General features: G+C 29.4%; 1 protein-coding gene across 1 annotated transcript; it reads right to left on the bottom strand.

The window, feature by feature from the left end:
• Positions 1 to 456: 456 nt before the first annotated feature.
• Positions 457 to 9,699, bottom strand: LOC113381821. The gene is made up of 4 exons (XM_026620493.1): positions 9,585 to 9,699; positions 3,641 to 3,797; positions 1,087 to 1,404; positions 457 to 725 (listed from the first exon to the last, which is right to left on the bottom strand). The coding sequence occupies exons 1-4, from the start codon at positions 9,697 to 9,699 to the stop codon at positions 539 to 541; spliced, it is 777 nt and encodes a 258-aa protein (XP_026476278.1). The 3' UTR covers positions 457 to 538.
• Between the last annotated feature and the right edge of the window lie 2,655 nt (positions 9,700 to 12,354).

Consider the following 12,354-nt stretch of genomic DNA (forward strand, 5'->3'; position numbering starts at 1 on the left):
ACTAATAATAATAAGAAATAATTATAAACTATCCATTATAGTGCCATAATTATAACCTTATCGTAACTTTTAATCGTACTTACAATAGTATTATTAAAATTCTGACCCGAAGCAAAGCCAATACTCCCACGATATCGATGGCTAAAACGAGAAACTTGTTGTTTATTTAAAAGTTATGTAGAGGCTTTTATGATCATACAGAAAATCATAATTTAATAGTAAATGTTGCTTAGCAACTATAATTTAAATCATATATAAACATTATGTAAAAAATATAAAATTCAATTTTCTTTAGATTTTTTTCAATTGTAGTGCGAAATAATTACACTCACAATGTTAAATTTAGTAACGGCACATATTAAAATTTAATCATTTTGATTTCATTTTAAGATTATTTTGCCAATAGTACTAAACTATATTAAATATCAAATTACATGATTGTGCCAAACCATCCGCTTTTCATTTTATCTTAAAAATAAGGTGGTTTATATTTAAGCTTATGTATAAATAATTTTATTCTTTTGTTGTCCGATGTTTGTCAGCCCACAATAACGTGAACTGTGTCTTTGAGCATTCCAGTTATTATTCCTGCAGTTCGGGCCACTTTATTACCCAAATTGGATACAATTCCCAAAACTTGAGAACTAAGGGGTCTGGCCTGAAAATTTCCTTGAATCGTAAAAATTGTTGATCTGGTTGTGGATGGATTACTTTGCACTATGATCCTGAAAATTTATTAAATTGATTGTCAAATGATTTATAGAAACAACAGTAGTACGGAAGTTACAGTGCAATAGTAACAGTAGTATGGATGTAATTTAATTTCTTTGTGAAAAATGTTTTTACGTTATGAAAAAGCAGTTTCTAATATTTTTATAGTAAGCAAATTGTGACAGAAATGTAAATAATCTGGAAAATTTATTATCTAAAAAGACGAACAACCCTCAAATACTAGTGTATCATATTTCTAAATATGATATAACTATTCTAAATCATGGATATAACCATTAGTGAACAAAATATTTAACTTAATTTTGTGAAATAATTCTAAATGGTGAAAGTATTCCTAATTATTAAAAATCTTACGGTGTATATGTAGTGGATGGTGCTGGTGGTGCTGGTGGTGCTGGTGGTGCCTTTTCAGTTGCCGGCGGAAGTGTATTTGCATTAGGGCCACTGGCACCGTTTGATACCGAACGGACGGGTGGCGCTGATTTGTGCTCGTTGTTTACATTATTCGATGGTTTATTAAATTCTTGTATATCTGGTTTTTCTATTGGTTTAGTTTCTTCAAAATTGAATCTAGTTCCAATCTCAGGAAGAACATTGCCTTGCACACTGTTGATAGCTGGCTCAGCTCCATCTATAATGTTATATTGCTCATTCCGCAAATATTCTTCGTAGCTAAAATAGGATTAATATTGTATAAGAGCAAGTATAATGAATAGAAAATAAATATTAATTTTACATTTTTATCTTTGTAAACTTAAATCATTTTTAGATTAAGGTATTTATGATATTTTGAATTTTTCTTTCTTGAAAATACCATTAAACTTCTGTTTTTGGTATTTGATATCATTGGTATATCGAAAATACTATTACTGTATGAAAAATAGTTTGCAAAATAATGAATCAAGGCTACGCTTTCCAACTATATCGTTGTGTACACGATTCATAAATGCCACTAATTTTTACACTAACAATTGCATTGTTACTAAAACTCTATAAATGTTTTAACTGATAACATGATTCTAATATTACAAACAACGTAATGGAGCAATACGATTTAAAAAAATCTCTTTGATGTACAAGATATCCTCGTTCGAATTCCCATAATACAGTACCCTATTACAATTTGAAAACTGCAATTTTTAATTTTATTGGCGTTCGGAACCAAAATTAATAAAGTTTAAAGTGAACGAGATCTGTTTTTACATAAAAAACTATACATTCCAAGTGCAGATGTTAATATCCAGATCATAGATAAATAAACGTATAAGATCCAGATATCCTTTATATCTATGCAAACGACGAGAACAACAAAATGTATTGTGCATTCGCCAAATTAAACTAATATGAAATTAATTTGTAAAAGAACAATCTGCTACAGCCATGTGTATGAGACAATTCTAATTCCTAGAATTTTAACGGCCGCGAGGGATATGACTTTTGAGTTCAAACGAATTTGTTTCGCAATGAAATTAACAAATCTTTGGCTGTTGGCGGACTCAACGTAGATATGCATATCTTCCATCATTTGTTTCATATTTTACATTTTGGCAAGTCATTTTCTTTATTTTATGTGCTTTTGCATGTAATAAAAAATAAAATTGTCGTGTACCACAAAGAAGAGGAATAAACCAATGTTTATTTCTCTTCATTGTGGTATCCATCTCCATCTCGCATCGCATATACCAGGATTGTTTTCGTAGTGTCTTCACAATCCCTTTACTCAAACGTGACTTGATATTTTTTTACGGATCGTCAGAGAGGCTATCGGACTTTTTTGTAGTTTCCTTCTTCGACGGCCGTGTACCGATACTTAATATGGGTTTTGATGATTAACGCTATGTTTTTGGGAGGTTATTCTATTTAATACTTTCTTTTGAAGACTAACTTATGCAAATATTTTTAACTTCCCGAAGGAGAAGTTTGTTTTCATCAAAAAATTCGATTCGCTAATTTTATGTTTTCTCGACGTTTCAAGCCATTCTGAATCGAATGAGACCAAATTTGGAAAAAGTATGTATGTGTATGTGTATGTGAACAGATTTTTTGCCGTAAATCGACATTTTCTCAAAAATGGCTGGATCGTTTTAAAAAATTTAAGAGCCATTCGATGTATCTCGATGAGAACTATCGTTTGTCAGTTTTGCGCTACGATCAGCCGAGCTGTTTCTTTATAAATCGCAGAAAGTGAAAAATTTTTCGTCCACGTTTTAGCCCGCAATTCTGAATCTATTATGAAAATTCAAAAACTGTTAGAAAGATATTGGTTGGGAATCGTGCTGATTAGTTTTAGGTGAAAATCTACCGAGCCGTTTTCTTGTAATTAACTGTTGAAAAAAAAAATTAAGCCGATTTTTATGGAACTTTTTTTTGGCGATATACATCATGGTCTTATAGAACTTACTAAAATATTACGGCCTTACGACATGTAGTTTAATTTTTAAAATTCATCGAAGTTTGAGAAAATGAGTAGTTTTTTTGATGTTTGTTAAAATTAAAATTAGACGATTTACTTGGTATAACGATAAAGTACTTGGTCTTTATGAACATATTAAATCATTAAAGTCCTACAAAAACTGGTTTAATTATAATTTTTTTTGATTTTTGAAAATTTGCTTTTTTGAAAATATACCGAGCTAACGTGTACGTTCGTTTTCATACTTTAATCACTCATAAATTAATTTATTTTTTATTGATTAAGTCAATTATTTACACATATCGGGAAGTGCATGTAACTTGTCTCAAGGCAAAATACCAATACCAACTAGTTACATTTACATTTTAACTGTTACAATACTTTTCATAAAAATAGCATCTGCCTAAAATGTGTTATATATCTTAATAATAATATTTTATAAATTACACATATCTTGTAATAGATTAAATGCATTATCGAAAAATGGTATCAAACCTTTTCCTATAATCTCCTGTGGGGTCATATCGTTCGGCTAATTCTAGCCATTTGTCTGGATAAGCGTCGTGCAGACGTCGAATTACCTTAAGTGCGCTCTCTTTTTGTTTCAGAGAACATCTCTGACACTTGCTTTTAAGGGCTTCTGGCAAGACTCCTGAAAATAAATTTATTAACGTTTTAAATGCATCTATTTATTATTCTGTAAGTTATTGGGTACCAATAACTAACATTTTAAACTAAATATGCGATGAGAAAACGTCAAAAGTCGTGAATTATATTTAAATTGATAGTGAATGTTATTTTTTATATAGTATTGTCACTTTCACCAGGTGAGATGATGCCAAAACAAAAACATAGACCATTTTTTATTCATTCAGTTCTTTGACGCGCATTTGCTTCAAAAATTTATTAACCTTTTTTTTACTTCGTTTACTTTCGAAAGTAAAATGTATTTTATTTAAATATGGTTTTATTTTTTTCAATTTGTATTTAAATATCTTCACATGTCCGGATGTTTTGCAAATTTTATACTATGTATGCATGCATATATATATATATATATATATATATATATATTAGGGTGGTCCTTAAAATGATCATTTTCGAATTTCCTTGCTCCCAGGGGCTCAAATGGTTCCAAATTGATAAAAAACAATTCTCTGAAAGTTTTAGCTCTTAAAATTAACGTTTAGATAGAGCGCAATTCAATCAAAGTTTTGTATGGAAATGGCATGGAAAATTTTTCAAAAATTTTAAAAATGTTTTTTAGATGTAATTTAGTAAACAAATGAATAAATAAAACTCATTCATTTGTCGCTAAGTTATACCTAAAACATTTTTTTTTAATTTTCAAAACTTTTTTCATGCTCTTTCCATACAAACTTTGATGAAATTGCGCTCTATCTAAACGTTAATATTAAGAGCTAAAACTTTCAGAGAATTGTTTTTTATCAATTTGGAACCATTTGAGCCCCTGGGAGCAAGGAAATTCGAAAATGACCATTTTAAGGACCACCCTAATATATATATATATACATATATATATATATATATATATATATATATATATATGATTTAGATTTTTTGTTCGGCATTGAGACATACACACATACATATATTTATTACACATATATATGATTCTTTCATACATTTGTTTAGCTTATTAATTAATTAAGATTGAAAGAGGTTTATTAAGAAAAGTATTATATTCTAATATTAATTTTTCAGACACGTTTTTACAAACAGAATTGGAATGGATTTGAATGTTTATATTTCTTAATTTTTCGTCGGTTCTTACTAATTATGTGAAGAGTTCATTAGATTTTTAGGAAAGACTGGTTCAGCCGCTTCAGATATATCGACGATAAATGCACAAAAAACGTTTTGACCACATAAATCAAGTTTCAGAATTTATTAAAGGAATTTGGGTTTCTTGCCAATAGAGAACGACTATACTTCTCCGATCGATTTTAACTTTTGAAGTTTTAATTAGCCTGTTAACTAATTTTTGGTTCTATACCGAAAAAATCATGACTTGACACTATGTGAAAATAGAAAAAAATAAGTTTAAATTTAAACGTTTTTGAAAACGGCATATATATATATATATATATATATATAATATATATATATACAGTGATGCCTCGGACAATGTGCACTTTGCACAATAAACGTTGAGCACAACCAACTTTTTTCGAACTCGAGCGTTTCACACAACAAACAATACTTCACAAACGCATTTCACATTTGGAGGCAATCAGTAGGCCTCGATGGCCAAAGTTATAGTACAAATGTGGACTTTGGAAATGTTGCTTCCGGATCAAATACATATTTATTGGAAAACAAGCTCGCACTTAAAGCTCTTATTATTGTATAATTCTTTCTTCACACCCAGGGGCGTAGCGTGCCTTGGCGGGGCCCCGTATCAAAATATGTTTGCGGGCCCCCTCAAGAAGAAAAAAAATATAAAAAATACATAAAATTAAAAGACTATTTATTCATCATTCTTATTATTTATCAATCCAATTTTCTTTAATTTTCTGAATTTTTCACAAATGATTCCCGACATTTCAGATATATCTCTATCTCCTTGCATTTTTTCGAAAAATTTAATTATTAAGTGATCTTTAGATTTTTTAAAGTTTGACTTTAGAAACAATAGTCTGGTCTGATAGACATTTACCTCCTAAAGTTTATACGTAATTTTTAATTAGCTTTAATTCTGAAAAAAAATTTTTTTTGGCAGTTGCGATTGTAACGGGAAGGGCCAAAAATAAAATGCATACTGTTATTACGCCGTGAACCCTGGATGCAAGCCTATTTCATCCATTATTGTGCCTTAATATAATTCTCTAGTTTTTTGTATTTAAAACTGTCTCTAGAACCATCAATTGATCATGATCACATAAGATATCTTTACAGTCGACAGTTTATCCGGAGACGTTTATTTAATAAAATTTTTGTTATATTTTTATGTTCAATTTTATTTATTATTACTTTACAAAAACGTCTTTTTTCTATGCGTGTTTAGACAAGACTCCAATTTTAATGATACTAAATTGTAATTGTTAATTAATTAGTAAATTTTAATTTAAATTTTTCGCATTACTTCGCTTGCATTACTTAGCTCCCATTGTACATAAAACTTTGTAACGGTTTGCACTTGTTTATCAAAAATATTTCATATGAAATAAGTCATATTAAGTTCTAAAAGCAATTAAAATGGCACAACTTAAAAAACTTAGAAAAAGACGACTAAATTTCAGATCATAACTTTAAAAAATTAACTGTAATATAACACAGCTAATAATTAGAATGAAAATTCATCGAAATTGTTTTAAGATCTAACAATCATTACAGACAGGTCAGTTATTCAGAATTTTAGGATGAAAATGATTTAGTTGATTATATTTATCTAAATCTAACTATTAAACTTACACGGCATGCAGACAAATTTAGAAATGTTATAAATAGAATTATAAAAATTCCAAAGTCAAATTTTTGTTGAAGAATGTATGAACTGGTAGTTTTACAAATTTGTTCATATATCTACAATCTACAAGAATATTAACTTATTGGATGTGCAAAAATTTTACTAATTGAATTAATTGCAGCAGTAATCAATAATAAAGCCATCGCCGATAATAATTACTCTAGAGCTTGGGTCTTATCATCAGCTAAGTTGGAAAACAAAGGTATAATTAATTTGAAAAATATTATGGGTATCGTATTCGAAAAGTACATACAAAGTTTTAAAATCTTTTTTGAATATTTTGCAGCAGAAATAAATTCTCTTAAAGCGTTCAATTTTTTGAAAAATCATTGTTTTGCTTTAAAGTTGTTATCAATTTCTGCTTACGCTCGTTTGGGGCCCACTTGGATCGGGGGGCCCGTATTTTTGATACGGCTGATACGGCGCTAGTTACGCCCCTGTTCACACCCCAAAAGCCTTGAGTAAATTTTGGAAACGAAATATCAAAAAACGCGGAAGAAAAGACTAAACAGGCGGTTTTTAGTGCCGTCATATGAGACTTTTAGGAATGAGGTGCAAAAATTCATAAACAATCTTGAAGATTAAAATTTATCAAAGTTTTCTCTTCAATAAACAACAATTGACAGTTTCTTTAAGTATTCAGGAGCTAAAAGGAAAAAGAAAAAAATAGTACCAATTTTTTGAATATGAATGATTTCATAATTACCTCATTTCGTAAATAAGTAATATTTTCACTTTATATGTCTTAATTACATATATAATATATTTTATTTCAGGCGGCTAAATTTTATACAAATTGCTTTTATTAACATATTACTATGGAAAATTGCGTTTCGCATATTATCGAACGAATTGAGCACCTACATCTACATTACGTACTACTGTATCATTTTTCAGTTTTTTTAAATTACGTTTTAGGGCGCGGTGAACAGAAATGAGCCACAGGTTGGAGTGGACCAAACAAATAACTCTAAGAGTAGTGACATGTACGTCGAACCGCGCACATATTTATCATATTTTGATACTTGTTAAATTTAAAAAGCATTTGTAGGTTATAAACCTACATTCGCACTGTACACGAGAAACACGCTAAGAATTTCGACGAAAAAGTTTTTACCCTCGTACGCGCTCTTAGTTGATTTGCTATCTAATTTTCACGAGAAAAATTCAAGTAAATATGCAATGTATTATATAGACATATAATTTTTGAAATGCAAAATGATTTTTGCCGATTGTTTACATTGTGTTTTTGTGGGATGCTTATCGTTTGGCGTTTGTAGATGGAGCGGGCCATTATTTGTGGACAGATATAGGCCACTTGAGTAATGCCATTCTTTGCACAGTAGAGTGTTTTTATTTAATCATTTAAATGTTTTATTTGCTTATTTTTATCGCTTTAGTCATCATGACCCCTAAAAAAACAGGGAACTCCAAAAAAGTGGTGAATTATGAAAAATTGATAGTTGCTATGAAGGAAGTAAAAATAAATAAAATATCGGATTGCGTTGCTTCTGCTGTTACCAACGTTAGCAGATTATTTTCAATGCATCATTACATCCCCTAAAAACAGAGGTCGCGGCGGAAGCAGCAGAAGCAGCACAGCGTAAAAATCGCAATTACCAGCGAAAGTTTCCAAGAAGGCCAATATTTCACAATCAGCTGTGAAAAAAGGCAAAAAAGAAAGTTTTCGGTTTCTCCAAATGAGACATCGATTTTTGCATGGTTTGCAATAAATTGATGTCGGTAAAACTGACAAGACAAATCTCCATCGAGTGCGATAACTGCGACAGGCACTTCCATTTGAAGTGCGTCGATATGACCAACTGCACCGACTTGATGAGCACCAATTGCGCCTAAAATCTGTCCTTGAATGTTGTTTTTCATCAATTTTATCATTTCTACCTTTTTACTTCTTTTTTCAGCCATTAAAATAACATTATTACTGAAGTGTCAACGATTATGAATCTTATAAATTTAACAACGAATTCGTAATCAGAGCATTTGAAAACCCTCAGGGTAAGAATTTGTAGCATATGGCAGCATTTTTTTAGATTAAAATTTAGGTGGTCCACTTCTCGATACATTTTCGGTAAATACACTTTTTTGCATTCAAAAACAGAAATACTTCCAAACATAATTGCAAGCATCTGCTATGATAAAAAGTTGCATTTTGAAATACCCTTGCAACTAAAAAAAATTAAGAAATATTTTCATTTTTAAACATTTTACAACCAAAAATAAAAACGTGGCCCTCTTCTGTCCAACGCTCCCTATCCATATTATGAGGACATTTGGTAATTTTTATTGATATGTATAGTGTATGACTGAGTTTTAGTAGACAACCTAGTAGTTGTCTTATCTAGTTGTAACTAATAATTTATTCTTAATAATTAAAGTATTTTTATTATTTTCTTATAATTTTATATGGAGCTATGCCAGCGAAAGGCGATTTTTACTTGATATAATATTTGAGATCCATAAATTCATGTAGAAATTTTACTTTATACTGTCTGATGCCGAGCTTGGCTAAATAAACATTGAATAATTAGTTACTTTATTTTTCATACGAATATTGTCAAAATTTTAAAATATCAAAAATTCTATGAAATGAAAATGAAATTATATTTATCGAAATTGTTATTATGCTAAAATGTTTAAGGAATTTAAAAATGTTCGAATCTCGTAAAATATCAAAATTTTCCATTTATTATTTGATTTGTAAATTCTGTTTGCATTCGGATTTGAATTTGCGTACTATTACGATTGCAGTGTTACATATTTATTAATGTTATTCATTTTTTATTAATGTTGTTCATTTAATATTTGTTTATATATCGGGAAGTTCCATAAATTTGTGTAAGGCTCAATGCCATGCACCTAGTTTAACATTATAATTTAGTCGTTAAGAATTAATCATCGCCTGTCTCCTTCTCATCGGAAATCTTATACGCTCGCTGAATGCATTATCACTTCCATCTTCCATCCGCGATGGCGCGAGACTTTCAAATTCAAAGTCTTTTCGGACTTTTTCTGCGTCTATTTCTCGATTTGCATTCATCGACATGTCTATTTTTATTTTCAAAGCAACATTTTTATTATTCTAGAAAATACACACAATGCATTAATAAAAGTTTCACTTGACGCTTTTCCACATAGTGCAAAGTTGTATTATAAAATCGACATTTGCCGACCTTGAGCGGAAACAAATTATATAGCGAATACGTATGCATTATTATTTGCAAATGATTTTACATAATAAATTAATATTTAAATATATTTTACGTTGTCAGGTTTATTTTGTATATACGTTTTTTTTATAATTTATTATAATTTGCTATTTAGATGATTATCACTCGTAGAACCTGTTTTATTGAGCTCTGATAAATTTAGAATATAATAATTCGGAACCAATTAGAAATACTCAACCAGATCGACTTAAAAATGTATCGTGTCGCATTTATACACCACTGGCTGTTTTATTAATATATTATTAACGCACACACATACAACATACGACATACAACATAGAGATATAAATAAATTAATAAACTAGCTGTAAGTGGAATTCTGTCTTAAGGCAATTAGGGCATCGTGCCTTAAGGCAAATTGCTGGAACTTCCCGTACCAAAAATTATTATTTTTTTTTTAAAACGATTAACATTTTTGAAAAAAAATTACTTTGAAAAAATAAGATTTTTGAGAAACTATAAATTGGACAAAAAATTAGTTTTTTTTGAAAAAAAAAAAAAAAATTAAAAAATTTTTTTTTTAAATTTTTTTTTTTTTTTTTGAAAAAATTTTTTTTTTCTTTATTTTGACATATTGTGGAAGATCTGAACTTTTTTTTCAAAGCAATCGTACTGCTTTAACTACATAGGGACAAAATATAAAGCGCGTAAGCGCCGCGTCGCTGTCTAACGCATAAGCATTGGTACGGAACCGATAGGAATGTTAACAAAATGTATACTTATTGTTAAAATCTCTATAAAATGTCTGATAATTTGATGTGCATATGTCTAATGATCATTTTTGACCGCCAAATGGCTCATTTTTTTACTTTTTCCTCTATATCTCCGAAACCGCTGGACCTACCTTCATGAAAGTTATATCGATTCTTCATCTTGTCAATACAAATAAAATGTTTTCTGAATTATTAAAATCGGACGCTCCGTTCTCTTAAAAACTGAGTTACCGTTTTCGGAACTTTTTGCCCCGTATCTTTGGAACGGCTTGACCTGCCTTTGCCAAAAACTAATCAGCACGTCTCCTTATCAATATGGATCGAATGTTTTTTGAATTATTCAAATCGGTTGATCCGTGTTCCCGAAATCGTCGACGAAAATTTGTATCCGCACATACATACACACACATACATACATACATACACACACACACACACACATACACACACACACACACACACACACACATACATCCATTTTTTCTAAGGTATGCCAAAATGTTCAGAAACCTCTGAAACGTAAAGATATATAAAAATTTTCATTTTCGATTTTTTTGCGATTACTATAACTTGCCCTACGGGAAGTTAATTAGTTGCAAGTGGAGTGCCTTAAGACAAGTAGCACGAACTTCCGGATATGTGTAAATAATCGACCTAATCAATAAGAATTGAGATTTAGCAACTTTTTAAATTGAGACGATACAATTTTGATATTTTGACCCGATTTTTTTAAAACTGTTAATCCAGAAAAAACCGTCCGGTCATTTTTACTAGAAAACATTACTACTATACTATTCCCAACTGATATCTTTCAATCAGTTTTCGAATTTGCAAAATTGGTACAGGATTTTTGGCGAAGTCGTGGACGAAAAAATTGTTCGTGCACTTTTCTGCTAATTATAAAGAAACTGATCAAGCAAAATGTTGAAATTTGGCTTATATACACACATGCTTTTACCAACAAACAATTAGCAAATATATATTTATAATTTATCAGTTTGCTAAATCTAAATAATTCACAACATAATGAGTGTAATATATATCATTACAGCATTTTAATCATGAAAAACTCGATTGTTTAAAATATCGAAAGCAAAATATTTTTACTACTGATTGATTAACTAGTATTGAGCAACTTGTTCCTTTGTAAACACTACATAAAGTCATAATTTTAACCTTTTACACTCGCGTATTCCGAGATTTACATGAATTTTGCCGCCGGCATCTGAGTGGAAAAGGTTAACAATGTTAGTAATTAGAATTAGTATAAAAACTATTTAAGAACTAAATATGTATAATCTTTCTTTCTCTCTTTACAAATGCATATCACATTTCTTTCTTACATGCATTTTTCTTACTATTTAATTAAGTTTGAAAGAGATGTAAATAAGAAAAATATTTCTTTCTTTCTTAACATTAACCCTATAGTTGATGAAATAGTTCGGCTTTAAAAAATGTTCTGAAATACAAAATAATTGCAATTTATATTATGAATTATAGCAATTATTCATTGGATATTTTATCTATGGTTGAGTAATTTTTATTCTGTTCTTTTGATACTGTATTACAGATATCTATTTCTTTTTAAATGTATAATTCTTTCTTGTATTATTTTTAACATGATTCTAGAAAAACTTGAGTTTAATTTTATTCTATTTCATAGTAAAAGAATCTAATTGAACTTTTTTATTTATTGCTAAAAATTTATAGATCAATTAGTAATTAATATCAAAGGCTGTATAGTAATATAATTTTAAC

This window comes from Ctenocephalides felis, unplaced genomic scaffold (assembly GCF_003426905.1).
Source record: "Ctenocephalides felis isolate EL2017-DRISC unplaced genomic scaffold, ASM342690v1 CF-g0.4_SCAFFOLD_03080, whole genome shotgun sequence".
In the NCBI taxonomy this organism is placed as follows: Eukaryota; Metazoa; Arthropoda; class Insecta; order Siphonaptera; family Pulicidae; genus Ctenocephalides; species Ctenocephalides felis.

Coding starts and splice junctions, on each gene's coding strand:
- LOC113381821 (XM_026620493.1), bottom strand. CDS start 9,699: ATGTCGATGAATGCAAATCGAGAAATAGACGCAGAAAAAGTCCGAAAA. Junction 3,798..9,584: donor TGATAATGCATTCAGCGAGC/GTATAAGATTTC, acceptor ATTTATTTTCAG/GAGTCTTGCCAGAAGCCCTT. Junction 1,405..3,640: donor ACAGGAGATTATAGGAAAAG/GTTTGATACCAT, acceptor ATCCTATTTTAG/CTACGAAGAATATTTGCGGA.